This window comes from Rhinichthys klamathensis, unplaced genomic scaffold (assembly GCF_029890125.1).
Source record: "Rhinichthys klamathensis goyatoka isolate OS25496 unplaced genomic scaffold, OSU_Roscu_1.1 h1tg000827l_1, whole genome shotgun sequence".
Taxonomy (NCBI): Eukaryota; Metazoa; Chordata; class Actinopteri; order Cypriniformes; family Leuciscidae; genus Rhinichthys; species Rhinichthys klamathensis.
This window is the reverse complement of record NW_026607209.1, coordinates 310,001-333,872: the sequence shown is the minus strand read 5'-3', so window position 1 is coordinate 333,872 and position 23,872 is coordinate 310,001. Positions and strand designations below refer to the sequence as shown.

Genomic DNA, 23,872 nt, shown 5'->3' with positions numbered 1-23,872 from the left:
AATAATACCAGTTACAGCGCGAAATAAACATGAACGAGCATCTGAAAGTGTGTTAAACGATAGAGTACAACTTATCGAAATCCGTATCATGTCACATGGAATCGCTCAATCAGTGTTTCAACCGTGGAAAGACGTCAGTAAAACAACTTGTAAACAATGTCATGTAACGTCACATTTACCTCAGAAAAAACATATGTGACCATAAACTCGTTAGCTAGCTAGAAAAATTAACTCTAAAGAGGAGCATTTTGCTAAATATATGCACCATATGATATTACATATTCATTATAATTTTTAATGTTCTTCGATATTTAATGCATGTTTGAATAAATCTGGCAAGTTTTTATAACAGCCACCATTTAAATGTTTATATTTCATATAACTTTATTATTATAAAAATAAATAAAAGTGTAATTTAAGTGTTTGTATAGCTACAAATCAGTTAATTTTTACCTTCAATATTATAGTAGGCTAATGAAGCCTAGTAGGCTACAACTGACTCCCATAGTTTACAGCATTAGTTAAGAGATTTGTTTTCCTTGAGAAAATTTGCCATGTATTGTACCTGATATCCAAAATAATCAATATTGAATCGAATCGAATCCGAATCGAATCGAATTGCAAGCTTGTGAATCGAAATCTAATCGAATTGTGAAATTTGTATCAATACCCAGCCCTAGTAACCAGTCATTCTACAATTGCCCTGACGGATGTTGTCACTCACTTTTTAGTCAAACTGCTATGCACACAATTCCTATTGAAAATCATATTTTAGTTTTTAAAACACCTTTTAACTGCAACTTGGCATAAATGATATGACCTAATAAATATTTACAATCATTTTGATTTTGAAAAATAAGCATGCCACCCATTCGTTATTCAGCTGATTAGAGACAATTTTTTAGTTCAAATACAGTAATAAAATTAGCAAAAAAAAATAACAGATTTGTTGTGAAACATAGTATCTAAGAAATGTATAAGCACAGTAAAAAAGTTAAATTCTTCAAAAGATTTTGAATAATTTACATAAAAGCATTTGTCGCTAATTATTTCAAATGTGAAAGGTACTATATTGTATCATGTTGTAAAATTACAAATACAATTATTTAATTTTATATATAAATTATTAAAGTGTAATATTGCAAATATTGGAAAAAAAAATTGTACAACTGGAACATTTTATGAAAAATGCTTGCTGCTAAATGACTAAATGTAAATTTGATTAAAAAGTTGTTCCTTAGGTTAAAGGTCATGTGGTCATGTTTATTATAATACATTTTTATTATTATTGATTGCAATTAGATAGTGTGACCTTAAATAAAACTGTAAAAGAGGGTATAATACAGAAATTTGGATGGATGAGTTTCGTGTCTGAAAAAGTTCTGTTGAAAATGCCACCACAGTTGTGGAATGACCCAAGCCATATTTGCGTCAGCGTTTGCCTCACCCGCGAGAGTATGCGTGTAGCTCAGCACAAATGTAATGCTCTACTGTTTGAGTTACAGGGGCACCTGAGCCATTATTATAATCGAATTACATGCAAATCTGCTCATGATTCATTCTGAGTCAAAGGAAACTCCATGTTAAGTGACTCAACCTTTAAATGATCTGTAATCGGGTTGTGTTCATAGTGTAGTTATCTGTCCTGCGTCCACCCATGATCCACCCAGATGAGGAGACGTGTCTCACTCCCACTGCTCTCTCTCTCTCTCTCTCTCTCTCTCTCTCTCTCTCTCTCTCTCTCGTGTTTTCTGTCATCAGCTGCTCTTTACAAACGTTTCTCAGCGTTTGATTTAATGATCCCTCGAGACTGTGGAGGGAGAACATAACAGTTCATATATTTCTGTCTACTGCCTTCCTGCTCACGCCATTCTTTCTTTCTTTCTTTCTTTCTTTCTTGATTTCCTTCCTTCCTGTTCGCTATAATTTCTGTCACTTATGCTTTATTATTATTTTTCTCTTTTCTTTTGTTTTTGTGTTTTCTTTGATTTTGTTTTTATTTATCATGTCCTTTCTTTTGTTTGTTTGTTTGTTCGTTCATTCTTTCTGTCTGTTTTTCATTGTGTTTGTTTGTTCTTTCTTTCATTGTCTTTTTTTTGTCGTTTATCTTATCTTTCTCATTTTTGTTTGTTTATTCTTTCTTTTATTCAATTGTTTTTCTCTTTGTTTATTTCTTTAGTTTGTATGTTTGTTCAGTTTGTCTTTGTATTTTTTTCATTCTTTTTCTTTTGATATTTTATTATTTTTGCGTTGTTTGTCTATTTTTTATTTGTTCCTTCTGTATCTTTCTTTTGATTGTTTGTTATTGATTTCCTTTTTGTTTTGTTCTTTCTAAGTTTCAATTGTGTGTTTTTTTTTGCTTTTCTGTCCTTTCTTTTGTTTGTTTGTTTGTTCTTTCTTTTTTTCACCTTAATTTTGTTCTGGCTTTCTTTCTTTTGTTTGTTTCTTCTGTACCTTTCTTTCTGACTTTTCTTCCTTTCTTCACACTTATCCCTCTTTATGCATGTCTTTTTCCTGGTTACCTTCATCTTTTTTTCCTCCTCACTCTTTCCCCCCCCCCCCTCCTCTTCCTCCTCAGCGATGTTTTGTGGGCCTCTCGAGACAGTACATGCCTTACGGGCAGCACCTTCTTATTTAGACCCAGCCAGTGCCACGTTGCATTTACTGGGGATCAACCCTAGGATGAAGAAAGTAGGGAGAAAAAAGATAAGAAAATTGGCTCTAATGAAAACCAGAAGCCCAGGCACTCTCACCATGAACTTGGAAACAGAAAGGAGAATTGAAGTTAATTCAAACCAGCTCTTCGCAATGCCAGATGACAAGGCTTTGAAGTGCCCCCCTCCCCGCCGCCTTTACTCTTTGCATTCTCGCTTTTTTTTTTTTTGGACGGGGGAGCGATTGGAAAAGCCTTTGAGACTGATGGATAGCCATGACTAGCATTAACCCTTCACTGCCTTTTTTTTTTTTTTTTTTTTGGTTTTACAAGTGCATGATCCTTCTGTTCCAAACCACTCTTGGCATGTTCCAGCTCTGGGATTTGGTGGACCCGTGAGGTGGGATCGGTTTTCGAGAGCCTTGTGGTTCCAGTCCATGTAATTTGTCTCAGTCCATTGCAAGGAAATTTGCGCAGGCTAATGCTAATTACCAGTCATAAATCCTTGCCTCATCTTGCACGTCATGGTTGAGTCTTCCTCGTCTGTGGATCCGTTCTCTGGGTGCCCCCTGGCAAACATGACAGAAAGTTTCCCTGAATAAGCTTTTGGAAGAGGATTCATAGCCAGTGAGTTTCGGGTGAAGCGGATGAGCATCTAGAGAGATGGAGGTCGCCGTTTGTCTTGCTCATGCCATGGGACAAAGACGTTTGTGTGTGAGACAGAAGGATAAAGTGCTCGCAACATTGTATATCCCAGACACGCGGTCCTGTACTCTCATGCCAAGCTCCGCTGTCTTCCCACAGACCCCACAGCGAGGCAGATGTGCTGCCACTGGGGAGAAGAGGAGGAGGATGATGAAGACCTTCTCACGCTCTGTTGCCTTGTGTTCCTGAGACTCTAAGGCTGTTTTCACACTTGGTTTGATTGTTTGGTCCGAACCACAGTTTGACAAATTGTGTACCATCTTTGAGTTCACATGAATCCAAATTTGATTGTTTGTTGACGTCTGTCTTTCCTTTGCTTGTTTGTTTGTTCTGTCTTTTTGTTTCTTTGTTCCTTTCATTTGTTTTTGTTCTTCCTTCCTTCCTTTCTTCCTTTCTTGTTTATTCATGCCGCCTTTTGTTTCTTCCTTTATTTTTTCTTCATCAATAGCAGTTAACTTCAAGTTAATCATGATTGCTCTCACACAAATTGTGAGTTCTCATGAACGAACCTCAGGCCACCGTTTCAAGCAGGCGCAGACTCAGGTGCAGTTTCCTGTTGCGCATCTTAGTAGTAAAAAAAACTGTTTTGCATCAACCTAATTCACATCAAATGGACTCCACAACACAACCTCTGGGTCTGGGTATAGGCCTGATGTTAGCACTAAGCAATAGTAATGCCTCTAAATTATTGGGAAAAATAATGTCATATTTAGTGGTTATCCGGAACAGTAGAAACACGTACATATTTGTAGGGCTTGACATTAACACCCGCCAAATGCGGGTGGATTTCAGCAGTGAATTTTATGTATAATATATATATATTTTTCTCAGAATAGATGCACGATACCAGCTGTGGTTTCTCACTCTCTCATCTTTCCGACAGAGAGTTACACACAAACCCGTCTCCCCTCACTCACTCATTTAATTTGCTCCGGATGAATATTGTTGGAGTTACAGGGGTTAAATTTCGGCGTGGGATTGCGCGTATTGCGCATATTTTGACTCATTCCCGCAGATTTTTTGCTCGCACCCAAAGTGTGTGGACTTAAAGCCGCCTCTCAGTACTAAATTCAGTTATTTTCCACTGCTTATTGCGCGTTAACAGTCAAATACACACAAAATAACACGTACATGCACAATAACACAGTCAGTTATGTTTTAAGTGAATGTAAACAGTTGAGAAAGAAAATGCTTTGGTAACAGTTAATGGGCCTGTGTGTCAGGTCTTAAAGTGACAGCACCCTAATATACCTGCTGCACAATTATGAGATGATGTTAAAAATAACTATATGGCAGCTTTCCCCCATGGTATCGATGTCAAAATTGTGGCCAGTGAAAATACTGAGTGGCTACTGGAAAACTCTGGAAAACCACTTGCCACAGTGTCTGGTGAGCAAAAAAGTTAATGTCAAGCCTTGCATATTTGATACAAGAAGGAACTAACATTTTTGTTAATCGTCCAACGTGCAGCCATATTACCAGCCAAAGCTGATAATCTCAAATTGGCTAAAAATATTCAGCCTGTCCAATATCTCTGTCTGTTTTGAATTATATGCTACGTCTGCTTGCAAATTTCTAAAAAACGATTTATTTGACAGCATAACTTTAAGTATTTCTCCTCCTATTTCGCCCTTGAATTTCAACTGCAGCGATAGTGAGATAATCCAGATCTTTTCTTTTTTTTTCACTTGTGTCATTAGTGAATGTAGAGCCCAAACCGCAGTCTGCAGAGATCCTCTCTGTGTGTTGTCATTTACTGATCTGACTGTCAAACGGATGGTCCGCTGGATCTGAAGGGGCCTCTGCATGCGAGTTCTGGAGGAATGTGATACTGTGTTCAGGTGCAGTGTGTGAGGCCATGAACATTTCCCAGCGGACCTGTCTGTGAAGGGTGAGCTCATGGCAGATGAGAGGTGCAGCAAATGATGCATGCTCAGTATTTGTGAAGGACTGCACTCGCTGTCTTTATGGACAGGGGTTCTATACGGTCATGGAAAAATATGAATTTTTAAATGTAGTTTTCCAGGCCAGGTCATGTAAATAAGTAAAAAGCCTTCAAATTTCTGTATTGTTCACATTCACAATATTGCTGCACGATTAATCATATCGCGATGTCAAGCCTATGCGATTATATGACGCAAAATACTGCGATTTTATATGAAATAAACAAATTAGGGTTGTTAACACAGCATCTGTTATTTTTGTCATCCTTTGGCTAGTGTTTACATGATCCTACTCTTATTCATGCGAATGCTTTAAACCATTCAGCGAGACAAGTCAAAAGAGAGCGTGCTGCCTGTGAATGTCCTGACTGAAAGACGTGCGCCAGTATCATGCGCGTGCACAGACCGCGCCAGAATACAGTTCTCTTTCCGCTTGAAGTGAACGAACAATAACACACACAATTATGCCAAAATATCATTTGTCGAGTGTCTTCATAACATAAGAGCAGTCTTATGATGGTCGTCGTAAAGAGTTGTGAGAGAATTAGGCGCGCGTGAGATCCGCGTCTCTGTCAGCAACTCTTAAAGGGCCAGCATCCAATAATGCTTTCTGTCAGTAAAGTTAATCAAAGAACAAAGGGAACAGAGAAAAACACTCACTGCTCTTGACCAAAGAACTTGTGTAGCTTTAAATAGGATTTTAGTCCATATAATTTATAATTTATGCAGCTGACTGTTTGATAACTTTATTCAATTTCTGTATATGTCCTACCTGTTAGACAGGAAGAGCACAGGTAAATATGACATTTATTATGGGTTTATGTGAGAATTGTTTGAAGTTCACTTAAATTAAAATTAAATTAATTTGTATCCAGACATCAATGGCTTATTGATCATTATAGGTGTTATCAATCATTTAGTTGTTGTTGCTAGTTTGAGTTGAGAAATACACATTTCAGAATTATCACTAATCTGACCATTTGTTTATTATATCGCAATCGCATATCGCAATATTGACCTCAATAATCGCAATATGACATTTTCCCCAAATCGTGCAGCCCTAATTCACAATGAGCCTTTTGGGGAGAAATTTTGACTTTTTTAGTGTAGTTTATATGGTTATCAGGTTTGCTGGTATTAGATATTTAATTCCTGCATATTTTCGCATTTAGATTACCTTTGCGGTCTTCAAATTCTCACTTAAATAAAAAAAAATAAACACTTGTAGTTTGATAACACTGATGTCATCTTTAACAAACCTTTATACATTTTTGAATGTCCTTTTTTATGATGTTGTGATTCCTAATTTCACCCTTCACGGATACTTTTTTAATAGCATACAACTGTATTATCAGCCAATTATTGGTTCTCGGCCATGAAATTACTATCAGCCTGCATTTTTACATCCGATGTCAATCCAATGATTAAATGACAAGATAAATCATATGAAAAGATCATGGCAATTCATTAGTCAACAAGTGTGGGAACCCTGAATGGGCAACAGAGAGAGAGAGGTGAAGAAAAGACTTTAAAATAGCAGCCGAATGAATCTAGATACTTGTATTTGCGTGTCTGTGAGTGTGTGAGAGTTAGACGTAACAGTCCAAGTCTGGAGCAAACCCATCAAAGGTCAAAGGGATTCGGCAGAGGCCCTATCATCTTGTGAGAAACGAGCCCTCGGCTCCTCATCTGCGTGTCCTGCTCTGGAACCTGACGCCGGGTCTCAGTAAGACTCACACAGGAGCTCCTTGAGGAAAACATCCCATAAGACCTGCAGAAAGGAGTGAGGTTTAAGAGAGAGGGGCCACTCGCTGGTTCAGCGATGCTGTTGGTCTTCAAAGTAGCGTGGTGCGATTTGATTTGTGTTTGTTGTGTGTCTGTGTGGTCTCGCCAGTGATTAATCCTGCTTTTTTTTGTGGCAATTGGATTGAAATGCAGGAATGATCATACCCGTCAGCAGAAGCGTCCATAAAGCAGCCAAATAAGCTGGAGTTTGGACAGGAGTTTGGATGGCTCCCACTCGAACAGGATGCCACTACGTTCTGTAGCTCGTAAATCTCAGCATCCACGGCCTAATTAGTAAAGCTCTTTTTCATCTCCGCATCAACGCTGTCTGATTCATGAGCGCACAGGCTTTAAAGAAGACTTTTCCACACGGGGCTTGATAATTGATCGTGCGGTTTTTAGAGAAGAGGCGTGTGTTTGTTTTTTGTGGCGGGGGGAATGTGATGATGCGAGCAGTTTTGGCGGGCGCCTGAAGCTTGCTCGTCTCTGAACATCAAAGTGGAGAACGGAAGGTTCTGGCCGCTTGCCCGCACTGCTGCTGACGTAGCGAGGACCCCTCTGTGAGTCTGCGGCTGCCCTGCGAGTGCCTGTGGCCTGTGTGGAGCTTTGATTTGCCCAGGGCTAGACTGGGCGCACCTCTGCTGTTTCTGGCGAGCTAGGAGGCTCTCGATGTGAGGTGTCACCTGTGATGGAAAGTGTGACCGTTGAGCAACGCTCAGCCTTTTTTCTTCTTCTTCTTGCTGTGTTAGCGAATAAAGGTCTCATTAATAGACGTTCTAGCCTGAGATCTTGACCTTAAAGGGATAGCTCAGCCAAAAATGAAAATGCATTCATTTGCTCACCATCGTGTTTTTCCAAAACATGTTTGATTTTATTTTTCAGAACACTTTTTTGCAGGTGATATTTTAATCAATATCATTTTCAGTGGATTTAATAAAGGCCTCACAAGTGTCTGTATCAGCTCACTGATCATTTTCCAGGTGTTCCGATATTTCAACAACTACACAGTAAAATTGTGCCGGAAAAGCACCTTTTACTTTGTTGCGTGGAGGAAGCAGGTGAAATGTTCCACCGCCTACTGGACAGAAGCATGAAGCGCTGGATGGTGCACTGGAGAGCAGTAGCAACCTGCACACTTTTACTGGACGGCCGCTTAAATATTGGGTTGTCACTTGTCAAAGCACTTGGACAATGATAAGTGAGACTTATTTGCGAGTCACTATGTGCTTCCATTATATTGACCAAACCTGATATTCATTTATTTTATTTACCTTTATTTTACCAGGAAATAATCCCATTGAGATTCAGAATCTCTTTTTCAAGGGAGTACTGGCCAAGACAGCAGAATAATAGTTCCATATTAAAAAGTACATATACAAACATTAACAAAAACAAAACAAACAAGAAAAAAAAGTACATTTTGGCAATTTAACATACTCTCAACATAATCACCAGCCGCTCTCAGTAACAGCACATGTGCATCTAGTACTCAAATAGTCCTTTTATCCTCATTTTAAATTGTGTCATTGTCGGTAAACAGTCCAATTTTAGCTGATTTTGCAATTTATACCAGGAAAACGGTGCAAATTCATTAAAATGCCTCCTTTTGCATTTTGCAGCAGCGGTGGGTGATGTGAATTTATTTATATATTTTTTTACGTATGCACAATATATTGGTACCATATCAGTTATAGGCTAATATGAGAGTTTAGTGGGGGTTTTGTGTGTCTGTCTGTGTGTGTGTGTGTTTTTTTTTATTTTTTTTATCTATATTCAACAATATTTAATATTTGCTCATTTCCCTTTTTTAAATTGTGATTCAATTTGCCCAGTTAACACACTTAAAGTTCATCTTTAGTTATTTAAAAGTTATATAAACACTTTTAAATGTAATCTTTAGCAAATTGTTAAATGAATATCCATATTGCATCTTATGCATTATAATGGTGTGATGCCTAAATTCACTTCTAACGTTTAAAATGATTGATTTTAGATTTTAATGTTTTGTTTTAATTTGGGGGGGTTGGGTTGTTTTTGTTTATTTAGACAAAATAGTATAGAATTTTAACATTGACAGTATATATCAATATTTTTGCTTCTTTTTTTTTTAGGGAAATAATTTAATAAGTCTGTTAAATGTAATCTTTAGCAAATTGCAAAATGAATATCCATTTTCCATCCAGTTCATTTTAATGCTAAGATGCCTAAATTCACTTGTAGCATTTAAAATGATTGATTTTAATGTTCTGGGTTTCTTTCATATTTAATCATTTTAATAATTCATTTAATTTTGACAGTTCCGCCAAAACATGGAATGAAAATGATTCTTTTTGGCCTGTTATGTCAGCCAGAATTTTAATATCGGTGCATGCCTAACCTCCACACATCTTTTCTTTTCTTTCTTTTTTTTGATCTTGCAAGTTTTTATTTTCAACCACTGTTTTAAGGATCTCAGCATGCACCAACACGAGTCACTGTTGACTCTCTAAATAGTATCAAGCAAGCTTGTTTTCACTTACCAGCTGACCACACAGACACCACTGCGCTTTCCCAGACAACACTGAAAACACTGCGTTCCCGTTGCAGCCGTGTGATGACATTTCAGCCGCTTTTCTGTGACGCAAACCCTGTTGGACTCTCAAAGCCTTCTGTCATCCTTTCTGAAGCCTTTAGACCTCCAGTAAGTCGGGCAGTGCAGTCAGCTGGGCTCGGTGTGGGGCACAGGGTGTAATTGAGGTGAGGTTAGGTACTTTAAGATGGAAAATATGAGGCACAGCTGTGGACTTTGGCCATCTTAGGAGTTGGGCCTTTTGCCCACCTTCGGCAAGAGGACAAGTGCCATATTCCAGAGGCCAGTGAAGTTCAACCAGAGACGAAGAATATTGTGCAACTGGGCACTACAGTTAATGCAATGCAGAATAGCTGCGTGTGAAAGAAACCTCCCTGCTAGGAGCATACATGAGTCATCGCCATGTCTAATAACTGATTTTTATTTTTCTAAGGAATTTTGAGTAACCCATGTTAGAGGTAAGCTGTGTCATGTGAAGGGATATGTTGAATTATTGAGGAATATTTGAACAACTAACATTTTATATAATACAACAAAAATTAAAAATAATACAAACAAATTATATATTATATAAATTATATTATAAAACATAATATATGCATTGCTTAAGATTACCACTGAATTAATGAATGAAACGTTTTCCCAAAAAGGCATCTGTGTTGTAAATTACTTTGGGGTAAGTTGTGCCAGGGGTTTAATCAACTAATAGTGCAGGAAATCAACAATAAAGTACTGGAAATTACAAATAAGGTTAGTATTCAAAAAGCTGAACATTATTCCAATGCGATCAAATAGTCTTAATATTAAATTCTTTCCGGGCTGTATTATAAAAAAGATCTTGAATAGTGTTCAGCATATTAATGGGACGTTTGATGGGACTGTGCATTAGTATTTTTTTCTAGTTTATGTTAATATTAGTGCTGTCAAATTGATTGATCTAACATAAGTTTGTTTTTACATAATGTGTGTGTGTATAATGATATATAAATGATATATAAATATATCATTATATTTATATATTTTAGTGCTCTGAAATCAATTATTTGCATCTAACATAAAGTTTGTGTTTATATAATAAATGTGTGTATATGCTGTATGCTTAAGTTGTGTGTTTATATATATATATATATATATATATAATATATATACACTTCCGTTCAAAAGTTTGGGGTCAGTGAGAATTTTATTTTTATTTTTTGGAGGAAAGAAATCAATACTTTTATTTATCAAGGAATAATTAATTTGATCGAAAGTGACAGTAAAGACATTTATAATGTTACAAAAGTCTTTTGAACTTCCTATTCATCAAAGAATCCAAAAAAAAAAAAACTGTACAACTGACAGACCAACAACTGTTTCAACATTGATAATAATAATAAATGTTTCTTGAGCATCAAATCCTCATATTATACTGATTTGTGAAGGATCATTTGACACTGAAGACACTGACACTGGTGATGCTGAAAATTCAGCTTTGATCACAGGAATAAATTACACTTTACTATATATTCACACAGAAAACAGCTGATTTACACTGGAATAATATTTAATACTATAACTGATTTTTGTTGTATTTTTAATCAAATAAGCGCAGCCATGGTTAGCAGAAGAGAATTCTTTTAAAAGTATTTAAAATCGTACCGACCCCAAACTTTTGAACGGTAGTGTAAATCTATATAAATTTCACAATTATTATATAATATAATTTATATAAATTAAATATATAGAATAAATTAAATAAAAATATAAATTTACTTTGACATGCAAAACGGCTTTTAGCATAATCACTTTTCTCATGTGCATCTTTTAAGCTTTCTAAATACAGTATATGGTCACATGACACAGACTGTTAAATCAGGCAGATGACACATCTTACCCCACTCTCCCTCACACCATAAACCTCTACTACTGCATCAAATCTTTATTAACAGCCACAGAAATGAAGCCTTACACAAATCAAGTCTGTAACGTCAACTACACCTACACTTGAGCACAGAGCGCCAAGCCTCCCGCCCCACCAAGCCCAGTTATATATCCCATTTCTCCAGCTGCAGTTCAGAAAGAGAAATCTGTCGTCTTAATATAGCCTCACAGCTGTGAGCCCAGAAGGAATGCAGGGCCTGGCCGCAGTCATCAACTCAAAGTCAGAATATCCTCCGCCTAATCAATTTGCGTGTCGTCTTCATCCGACGAGAGCTTTGATGACCCTTACAGTCCGATCGGCATTGCCAAGACAAACGCAATAGGAGGGTGCGTGCGTGTGTGTATGCATGGATGTGTGTGTTATGTGCCTTACTGACAGAACGGCTGGGATTGTTTTCACGCCATGCACACACCCCAGTCATGTTGTCTCACAACCTCTGCTGAGTCCGACGGCTGTCTTTGCAACAGGCAGTCTCGGTTTAGAAATCGCGACTTTACCACAGAATGAGCCGTTAAAACCCCATTCGTCCCATGAATCATACTGAATCTAGTCTTGTTTCTTTGAATTTAAATGTCTCCCATGATGGCAACTGGTGTTTTGGGGGAGTTTGGACTATATTTATCATAAAATAGCACTGCTTCATTCTCTTTGGGTTGTTTGCCATGAATGTTTAAAGGAGTTGTTCACAAACAAATGGTCATCATTTACGTCAAATCCAAACCTATATTATTTTATTCCTGCTTTAAAACACACACAAAAAAAAACGATTTGCAAAATGTTCATGCTGTTCGAGTATATGTCAACCAGGACCTGCAAGGCTCCAAAAAAACATCATAAAAGCATCCTAAAGTAGTCCATATGACTACATTGTTTTTCAATAGCTTTAACTGAAAATTAAGACACTGATAATTTTGCTTAATGTCTTGGTCACTTTTATTGTATGGGGGGGAAAGCGGCTTTAACATTTTGCAACAAGGGTGTTTCTTCGACTTTTATGTTCCAGGGATTCACTTTTTTCATTTTTTCAGTCACATTAAAAACTTGGAAACGTTATACCATGTACTCATAATTTATTGTTTCTACTTTTCCGATGCCTTTTATTTATAGACTTTATTGTATTACCCTTGTCCCGAACACAGACTTCCAGTCTTAAAACATGAAAATCCATCATAAAAATATGTTTTGTACATTTAAAACTATTGTAATCTAAACAAAGACTGAATGTCAAAAAACAATGAATATTTATTGGCACGTTTTGCAGTGCCACACTGAACAATGTTTCCCCTAATAAAGTTTTAAGCAGGGTAGATATCACTTCTGAACAGACGATTTTGCATAATTTCCAGCCTAGCTGGAATTTTGGCACATTTTGCAAGAACAGTGAAAATATTATTTAATTGTCTGTATATAGAAGACATAAAATGATAAATGCTAATTAGTCTTAGCAAGACAAAGGATTTTGTTAAAATGTCATTTCCACCACCAATTCCATCACAGAATGCTATTAAAAACAATACATAACATGTGAGAGGGTGGAAATGGCACTGTGGTGGTATTTATATTTGTATTTATTTTTTTCAACTAAAAAGTTTACATGTGATTCATGTATCCACTAATGGACATTGGTATTATTTTCTATGTCCAGAAGGAAAAAAGTGCCCATAGTTAAAAAAATATTTTGGGAAAAATGACGGTGAATAAATGCTGACGTTCGTTTTTGGCTGAACTATTCGAACTCATGTGGTCTTGTTTTTTTTTTTTTTTTTTTTTTAAGGACGGTGGTGATGCCTATCGCGAATGAGTTCGCTCCGGACGTGGTGCTGGTTTCTTCAGGCTTCGACGCTGTGGAGGGCCACCAGCCTCCTCTGGGAGGGTACAAACTCACGGCCAAATGTAAGTGCTCTGCGTATCCCTGTACTTAGGAACATTCTCGTGGAATGAAGCGGTTCAGAGCAAAAAGATGAGTCATTGACGTGGAAGTCAGCCTTTGTCCCACTCCTCTCTCTCTCTCTCGCTCATTTCTCATGTCTAAAAGCTTTCATTTCAGGCAAATTTATCATGTGCTAATACCACAAAAACAAGAGACCACACTCTTGTGTGCAAAGTCTAATCCCTGAAGGGAGGGATTGTACCAGTCATCCGGTCTCATACTTTCAGATCCCTGATGTTTTTCCTTTATTTTTTCCCCCCATGTGTGCATAATATCAAGATGGCATTCCAGGCTTGTTTCTAAATCAAACATTTAATGATTATACAGCACTTGTTATTGGGGTCCAAAAAGCTGCTTTTATCCTGTTAGCGGGATCATAAGGCCAGCTCTTGTAGATTACATCTCCTGGTGAAAGCTGTCCATATGTCAGTGCTGGAAACGCAAAGTAGAAACACTGTTCGCTTAAAACATTTGCCCAGAGTCTAAAGAAAGACAGGTTGTCCGGTCTGAATTTGCACCATTCTTGCATCTAAAAGTGAACTTTAAATCAGATTCATTCCATCTGCTGATCTAAGAATGATTCGATCCGTGCCGGCGTTTGTTTTTCATTTTTCTGCTCAGCTTAAAGGAATAAGTCACCCAATAATTATTTCTGACGTTATGCTCTCACCCTATTGTCGTTTCAAAATTCGTACGTGGTTTTTGTCTTGTTCAAAAAGGACGAAAAAACAAGGCCACGTTATTTGTACGCCACATGTCAAGTCTGAATGAAACGCATCTTATCTTCCTCCCTACAAGAACTCATAAAAGTCTCAAATTCAAATATGGTGAATATGATGAAATTCAAGTTTGACTAGTTTCACCAAGTTTGGCATCATTGACAGCAAACACCATTGGTTTTTGTTTGTCACAACTGAACATGGTGAACAAGGACTTTTTTCATTAAATGGAGTCATAAATAGTTTCGTTTCCCCACACAAAGCTATCATATGACTTCAGGAGACTTGAAATATATAGTGCACGTGTCGTACCGTCTACTTTTATGATGGTTTATGGAGTGGACTTAGTCACCATGAACTTTCATTATGTGGACAAGAGCTTCATAAATATTCTCCAAATTCAAAAATAATGCGTTTGGAACGACAGAAGGATGACTGATAATATTCCTCTCTACCAGAACTCACAAATTTGAGGTTCAAATTATACAGGTTTTTTTCAACATTGACAGCAAACGCCATTAGTTATTGAATGTCATAACTGATTTGGAGAAGAATTAGGTTTTTCAGTGAATTACATCTTACAAAGCTATTGAAAAACTTCAGGTGACTTTGTACAGACTTCTTTCACGAGGTGGTAGTGGTCACGATGAATTGTCGTTGTACGGTAAAGAGCAGCGTAAACATTCTCCAAATGTCTTCTTTTGTCTTCCCATACAAAATAACTGTATAAAACTTTGGAACGTCATAATAACATCTTTTTTTGTGTTGGGAGTACCATTCCTTTAAGAATGATGTGCACAAGCACAGTATGCGCATAATTATTCAGAGTAGCTGCGGTTCTGGTGCACTTTGATATGCTGCATAAAGTTTGTATCAGGTTCTCAGTGGTTGAGCTGTACTGGACGGTTCCTTCTCTTATGGACGTGTTGAAGAACATCCCATTGGACCCTGTCATGCCAGTAAAGAATTAAAACTAAATAAATTCATCTAGGATGGCCTTGAATGTGATTCTTTGGGAAAGGGAGGTATAGTCGGATACATATATTCAAACAAAGATCAAAAGATGGCTGGAGCCAAAAAAACTAAGCCACATTTATTAAAATTAAACCTGCCTCATATTATATGTTTAGTCCCAGTAAATCCAGAGTGCCGTCTTTTTAACGGAGAGAATGTGATGTAATACTGTCTTTTTTTTCCCCTCTTCATTTTTTTTTCTTCATCTCTGATTCCTTTGATCAAAGGCCAGCCACCGGTTTCTATAACCCCCTCTTGTATATCCTGTCTCCCCCTTTGGCAGGTTTTGGCTACCTGACCAAGCAGCTGATGGGACTGGCCGGCGGCCGGCTGGTGCTCGCGCTGGAGGGGGGTCACGACCTCACCGCCATTTGCGATGCCTCCGAAGCATGTGTTTCTGCTTTACTTGGAATCGAGGTAAGAGCTGACTGGAGATCAGACGGGGAGGGTGACTCAGGGATGGACGGGGCTTTATGAATGGAGGAAAACATGAAGGGGTTTTACAGAATGACAACATCCTCCAATGTTCAATAATATGGATTTTATATCCAGCTGAGCCAGCTTTTCAGATTGTACTTGTCTTGAGAGAAGAATGTATAGTTTTAAAGGTGAAGTTATTTCTGCAGTACTAATGACACTGAACAGAACTGGGAAAATAATGGCTGTCCTAGTTTCAAACAGTTTCAACTCTTTCATTAATTGGACAAACAGTCAGTTCCACCTCGCTCACCACATTATTTAAACAAATGATGTTATCAATGATGCCATTTGATGCAACGGACATTACAAACTCAACATATCTACACTCCAGTTTCCTGTAAAAAAAATTAAAATATATATATGCGTGTCAAATTAATCAAAGGTGCTATATGGAACTTTTCTTCTAAAATGAATCCTTTTTTTATTGCCTGTGTGTGAAGGGGTTGTAATCACACATTACAATGATCCACTTGTCGGGTTTTGCTATTACCTCTAAAGGCCAGTATTCCTATTTCTATGTGAAGTCTCCGGGTCGGATTTTCTGCGAAATCCATCGGATGTGACGTGCATGCGCGCTCCCGAGCCTCTCTCCTTTTTATATACAGTCTATGCGACTGCACTGCAGCGAACGGCATGGAGTCTGATAACACCAAAAAACGACCTGCCTCCAGCACAACACACACTCCAACACAAACTCCACATAAATATAAAAAACAAAACAAAAATGTATCTGCTGAAGCTCGTCAGGCCAAACGTGAGTCGGATCGACTTAGGACAAAAACACGGATCAACATCGGCAGAGCGTTTGAATTATGGAGAGACCTCCGCTATTAAGTTTTCAGATATGCTGAAATAAATAATGGTATACTGTAATGAAATAGCCAGGTAAACTACAAAATCAAAAAGTAGGTGCTTTAGGATGTAACTTTTATTTTATGTACTAGATCTACGGTCTAACGTCACTCATCCCACTACTATCATACTGTTTATAATACACATTTCCAGACACGTTCAGTACAGTAATGTTACTTCCTACGATCTTACTGTTACACTGAAATTGTTCAGTCTAGTCACTAACCGTTTTCGTTATCATATTATACATTCACCTATGTTGGCATTGCTGCCTGATTGTGAAAGACACGAATAGTTAGTGTAATGCCTTATGCTAACACCACATGCCGGCTAAATGCAGTCAATGTAACGTTATCATGGTACGAGCATGGAGCATTAGTTCAACGTCAAGCTGATAAAAGTAGCCTATTATTGTAACGTTGCAGTGGGAGTTTACATGAGTTTCCAGCATGTTGTGTGATGCTTTCTCCGGTGTGTTGAAAGTCTCAGTGTGGCCGTGTACCATGAGTCCTCGCTCTTGTAAAAATTGGTTGCAATCTGAAACATCGCCGATAGAGGCTGCTAAAAAATACATATAGCACCTTTAAATGTTATTAATCGCATCTAACATAAAAGTATGTTTATATAATATAAAAGTGTGTATGTATATACTATATTATATGTCTGTGTGTGTGTGTGTGTGTGTACTAGTTTTATTTATTTCATTTAAAATTTATTTTTACTGGAAACTGGAGTGTAGACAGGTTGAGTGTGTAATTTATTTATTTTTATTATTAAATTAATAATAATAACAATAATAAATTAAATGGTAACTAAACTCCACTTTCCTGCAAGAAATGGTATAATACTCAAATAATATTATACATATAATTTATTATATACAGTATATGATTATTTCTTAGTGGAGTTTAGTTATTTTTTTTATTGTTAAGATTTCTCTGAGACACATTTTCAGCAAATAACGAATTTTATACAATTATTTTTAGTTAAATAACCAATTCTGTGCTGTCTTAACAGTTGATCTATGCTGGACATTGTGTTGAGTCAGGGTGACATCTTTAGCCGTTGCACCTTTTCTCGCTGTTTTTACAGTGTCACACTTCGTGAATTTTGTGTTAAGTAGTTTTACAAAAGAATCCCATCGTGTGTCTTCTAGCTGACTTTAAGAGCAAGTCTTCTGCATACTGATAACTGGCCAAACTGGGCAAGTAAATGTTCCATCAGCTGAGCTGAAGCTCTTTTTTTTTACTGGCCGTCGGCCTTGTTCTCAAGCCCTGTCCTCTGTCCTCCCACCCAGCTTTTGTATAGGGTGTCACAGACTAGATGTTTGTCAGGGTGTGTGTTTAGCAGCACTCCCTTTGTGCTGGCCAGCCACCAAGGTTCAGCTGACACAGTCAAAGTCCAGTCTGAGGGTGGGAGTGAAAGAATAGCGAACGGTTCACTGTCCGCACATGGAAAAAACAAGACAAATGAAGCTTTAGGGCGTCATTTATCCACTTGTCTCTTGTGTCAGAGGAAGAATAATTTCTTTTATGTTCCCATCTCTCATCTTCACTGCTATTCTTTCTCTTCATCTTCTTTATTCAGGGCCTTTCCTTTCTCTTTCTAAATCAAATACATTCTCATGTTGGCTCTGCTTTGCTGTCTAAACAGCAGCCTAAATGAACCTCATAAGTGATTTGGAACACTGTACATAGACGTCAACTTATTGCATCCATCCTCAATTGATTTCAATAGCATTTGACATTGGCATGTTGCTAAGCTAAAGATGCGATACTCTAAACAGCTAAAACTACATAGCACAACCAAATGTTGGACCTGTGATGGCTTAAAATGTTTGCCTGTGTTGGCAGCTCACTATCTCCATTCTTTCTTGGAGATTTTGTGTTCTCTGTCTCTTCCAGAGAGGCTCTCTCGCACTGTGTGACGTGACAGACAACTAGTTGTCCAGGTTTTCTGAGGGTGCGGTTAATTCTGAAAATGTATCGGTGTGAGTTTGTTTAAAGAATGCAGTTGTCACTCCCATAAATAACGTGACTGTGTGTGAGAACATAACCGTATTAAGGACTCAAATACAGGACTGACAACTGTACACTGCTGCTGTGTGAACATGGCCTCTGACTGGTAAACATGGTTATTATGTTGCTTCTGCTATTTAGGGATAATACAATATATCCTACTTCCTTCTTAATAGGCTCACCTTGGGTTTCTGATCATGCAAGAGTGGCGTGGACATGTATATGTTGGTAGTAAAGCATTAATGTTAAATCTTGAAAGTCAAATGCATTGTTTTATCAAAAGGCAAAATTTGATCCTTCATGATATGAGCCCTTTAAAAAATTGAGATTAAAGAAATAGAATTAGAAAACAAAGGACAGATAACAGGGACTACTACTACTATGTGTGAAATTGTTTTTGTTTTCGTTTAATACATGCTTTAAATATGTTTTATTCTCAATAATTAATAGAGCCCTGATGTTGACTTAGTCATAGAAATAGTCATATTTTGTCTATGATTGATTCAGAATTGCATACAAAAATAGTTTTAAGTGAATTGACAGGCCTTCGGACATCAGAAATTGTGTGTATTTTGAGAGAGTGTCGATGTGGCACATCCCTACAGAGTTGACTTCTATTGGTGAAGGAGAGAACCTGTTGAAACCATCCATGCAGACCCATTGAGCCTCTAAAACACGATCCCAGCCTATGTGGATCCCGACATTTACACTTGTGCTGAGTTTATACGGCTTCCCAGAGGCTAGCTTAGCTGAGCGCTGGAGGTTAGTGTTCAGAGCAGGGCTCAATCATTTTGCCACTCTTACGGTCAGATGAGAGGACGGGCCTCATTCATGGTGTTATTGAAGCTCGAGAGACAAGCCTGTAAATGCATTCCTGGAACAGTAAAAGTGAGCTGTCTCCACTCCATTTCTGGGGATGAGAGGAAAATAAACAGGATAATAAAACAAGGTGATTGTGGCTGTGTGCTCTCTGTGACTTCTGCACCAGAAATTAGACTTATGTTAGTTAGTTCTGTCACTAATTGACACTTTTGGTGTGCAAATTTCAGATGTTATAACAGTAAATACAGTAACATTATAAAATATTATAACGATTTAAAATAAATGTAAATTTTTTTTAAATCAACATCATTACTCCAGTCTTCTGTGTCACGTGATCCTTCAGATATCTTTCTAATATGCTGATTTGCTGCTCAAGAAACCTTTTTTTATTATTATTATTATCAATGTCATTTGTGCTGCTTAATATTTTTGTGGAAACTGTAATACATTTTTTTCAAGATTCTTTGAAAGTTTAAAAGAACAGCATGAACTAGAATTGTATTTGTAACAACGTAAAAGTCTTTACTGTCGCTTTTGATTTAATGTCCTTGCTGAATGTAAGTTTTCATTTACCGGTAGTTAAAAAAATCATACTGACCCCAAACTCTTGAATAGTAGTGTAGATTTTGCTAGATGCTTTCATTTAAATTTTATATACATTAAAATATTTTTGTAAAAAGTTCACAAAACTATGTGCACAACTTTTTTTTTTATTTCTAATACCTGCCTTACGCAATCAACAAGAATTGTATTTATTTATATAAACATACTAATCAAGTCAGAGCTCACCAGGTTTAATAAGTTAATATTTTCTTTTCAATTTTTCATTGCTGTGAGTGAGCCTATTTCTAGTAGGTTTTTATTTGTTACTACTAAGTGTTGTTTGAATATTATTATTATTATTATTAAGTGTCAGCTCATTAGTCATGTAATGAATAATAAGAATAATATTAAATATTACAAAATAGAATATAATTTCTAATCATTATAGTTGGATGGATGGATGAAAGAAAGAAAGAAAGCAGTTAGTGTACAAAGCAGCTACAGTAGTGTGACCTGTACATGTGCATGGGATAGGAATGAACTTTTTCTCTTTTCTCCACAGTCACAGGCTTGTCAGAAAGTATATGCACTAACTGATCTGGACCTGTTTGCTTTTAGAGTAGAACCACATACTAGCAGTCTTAATGCAATAATCATAATCGGTTTACCTGCGCCAGCATTCGGTCGGTGGCAGACAGTGAGTCTACAGGCCCGCCTGACGCTGCCTTCATCTCCAGTTTGCCCCATGGGAAGGTTAGTTGTCATAGCAGGAAAAGGATAAAGGAGACGGAGGCATTGAGCAAGCGAAACTGCTCAGTAAGGGCCCGTCTCAGCTGCCTATCGAGTGCACTCCCTGGAGGGATGTTCGGGGGGGGGGGGCTCAAAGTATCTCACGCTCGCTCTCTTCCCTTTCAGCTTACAGACGCTACCAGCGGCCCATCTGAAAGCAGTTATCTTCACACCTCTCGCAGACGGGGTCACCGACAGCCAGGGAGACACATGCAGACTTAAAGTAATCAAAGGAAATTAGGAAGCACAAAGTACAGAGGAAGAGTATGTCATAAAGCTCCAGAGTGGAAGGACTGACTATCCCATGAGCATTGGACACTCAGAACAACTTATGCCTTATTAAATGCTTCCAGTGCCCTCTCCAGTGCAAATCGTTTTAATACGCAAAGAGTTCATTGGCTTGTCTCTGCCTTATTTGTCCAAGTATGAGGCCTTGTTTAGATTCTTGAGGAGTATCATGTATGTTTTTCATGGCACCCATTCAGGGGGTTTTCAAAAGGGGCAGTTCAACCACACTGTTATTTGATGACCCATGCAAGATATCACAAATGCCCCGAGAAGAGAAGCGCAGGCAGGATAATAGATATTAGGAAACGAGAGCACAGACTGTAATCAGCATTGCAGGAAGCAGGTGTTTTATCATTGCATTCAAGCCCACATTGTAACGGAGGTGAAGTTCAGGGCAGTGAGTAGATGATGTGGATAGAGTCCGAGCTTTCGAGAGCGTGTTTGAACTAGAGACTCATGGGATAACAGGTGCTCCAGCTACCCGGACCTCTACTCCGCCTGGTTTGCTCATTCGGTCGTCTATGACTTGAAAGGTAAATCAAGCTCAATGGAGTGCTTTCACTCAAAAGTAAACCAATTTATTTATTTTAGGAATCAATTAGACCATTTTTTTTACATGTTGTGTGTTCTGTAGTTTAAAAGAGAAAATGATTACAGTAAAACTGAAAACACCACATAATAAAAGGCAGTTGTTTGCAAATGTAGTTATAAAAGATGAATCATGTTCATCATTACAGAAGGATTAATTGAGACTGATTTTAATCTTCTGATAGCATTGGCTGTATTATCCATTTCCAATGTATAATAGATTATAGTGTTATGTGAATAATATAAAGATATGTTGTTAAAAATATAAAATAATATATATATATATAAGATTTTATATTTATGATAATAATGACGAATAATAACAGAAGTACTCTAATCTGTAATATGTAAAGATTACATTATTTAATAATTATTTTAAATATAACAATATAATCTTTGAATGTTACAGAGTTTAATATTTTGGTTATCATTTCTAGATATTTATATATTTTTTTTATAATAATAATATAATTATTTTATTATAATTATTTTACAATATACCTTTATATAATCTGTAGCTATAAAATGTCATATTTATTTTAATGTAAATTATTTTAATTATATCATATATATATTTATATATACAGTGTATATGATCATAATAATTTAATAATATTTAAAGGAATATTCTACTCCATAATATTTATATTATATTTAATAATATTTAGAATGATAAAACATAGAAAATAGTCTTTAAATATCAATTGAATATCAATTATCAATCACAAACAATCTTATGGTGTTTTTGTACATGTTATCTAAACCTACGTACAGTGTCCTATAAAGACCAAAAATATGTTGCGTTACACAAATTGTTATAAGCGAACCGCACTGACACTATCCGGGTTCCCTGCTGTCCGTGGAGCGAGAGAGTGAATGATTGAGCCGCTTTACAGCGCAGCAGCCTCCTGTGTGACTGTGGTCATTATATTGAGCGTTTAACTGCCTGGGCTGGTGTGTGTGAAATATACTTCCTCTTGTTTAAAGGCAGGTAAAGAGAAAGAGGCGCTGTTATAATGAGGATTGTGTTTCCTTTGAAAATGAGTCAGATCAGGGGCGGCTCTGATGATCAGTTCTCTCGCTGTTCTCCGTGAGTAACCAAAGGATTCGCTAGTTAAATGGCTCATTAATGATGCTTCGAGACTGACGTCATTCAGCCTTGAATCCATGACTCATTGATGGATGTGTGCAAGCAGATGTTGTTCTCAAATTGTGGTCATTAGCAATTATATGATAAACAACATCCTAATAAGCTAATTGCTGCCAGTCACCATGAGGTTTTTCTCTGTGTTTATCCAACAGCTACAGTAAACATGCTAGCTTTAACCTATGTGGCCTGGGCTTGATTTCCAGAATGTAAAGGACTGTTTGTTAGGTCACTGCAATCAAATTAGGAATTTCAAAATAAACTGTAATCAGCTTTGTCAGGGCTGGTCATGAATGTCCTTCTAGTAAAATCATTTTCAATGCATTAATGCAGTGGTACATTATAGTTACAAAATACTTCCCTAGTTCCCATATCATGTTCACTTTAACGCATTTAAAGGGGCTATATGTAGAATTCAGAATCTTGTTATTAGTGACACCGGTGGCCTTTAAGTAAACTGCAGTCAGCAACTTACTGCTTGTTCTCGCACTCGTGCACACGTAACGTACAAGAGACCGAACTTGATTCAGTGCCCCGATATTCTCACGGCGAAGTTTCTTTTGGTTCTTTGCTTAGAAGTAAAAAGAAGTTGGAAATACCTTTGCAGCGATATACTGTTAACGAACATCCAGACCACACTGCTGAATACTTAAGAATACTTAAATATGTGCTGCGAGCTTTCCTTTCAATAACAAAATAAACCCAATAAAAAATCACAGCTGTGAGAAAACAGCGGTTAAGAAAGCATCTGATCATATCGATGTGGATATGTTTGCAGTGCACTAGCTCTGCAATTCACCGGCATCATCGACATATGTTTGAGACTATAGACTATACATAGATCTGGCTATGTGAGACTACAGTTTGAAGGAATCCCTTTTCTTTGCATGACTTTGACATTACAATAGTTTCGGCATTATACTGAACATTGTATAAGCATTAATTTCATGTGTCACAGAACGAAACATTCTTTGGGTTTTCAGCCCGAGTCCTTCAAATAAAAATACAGGCTTTCATAGACAACCTGGGAAGTCGGGGAAGGTCTCGTTTTTTTTAAGTTTTTGCAATGCAAAATACAAAAAGCGATTAATACATGAAAATTC

The 23,872-nt window shown here is 37.2% G+C and overlaps 1 protein-coding gene across 1 annotated transcript in view; it reads left to right on the top strand.

Moving 5' to 3' along the window:
• The window catches only part of hdac4 (histone deacetylase 4), a 120,635-nt gene that overhangs the window by 86,473 nt on the left and 10,290 nt on the right, over positions 1-23,872 (top strand). Inside the window, exons 21-22 of the mRNA XM_056243696.1 lie at positions 13,354-13,472; positions 15,526-15,659. Coding sequence (XP_056099671.1) covers positions 13,354-13,472; positions 15,526-15,659 — 253 coding nt within the window. The remainder of the gene's footprint in view (positions 1-13,353; positions 13,473-15,525; positions 15,660-23,872) is intronic.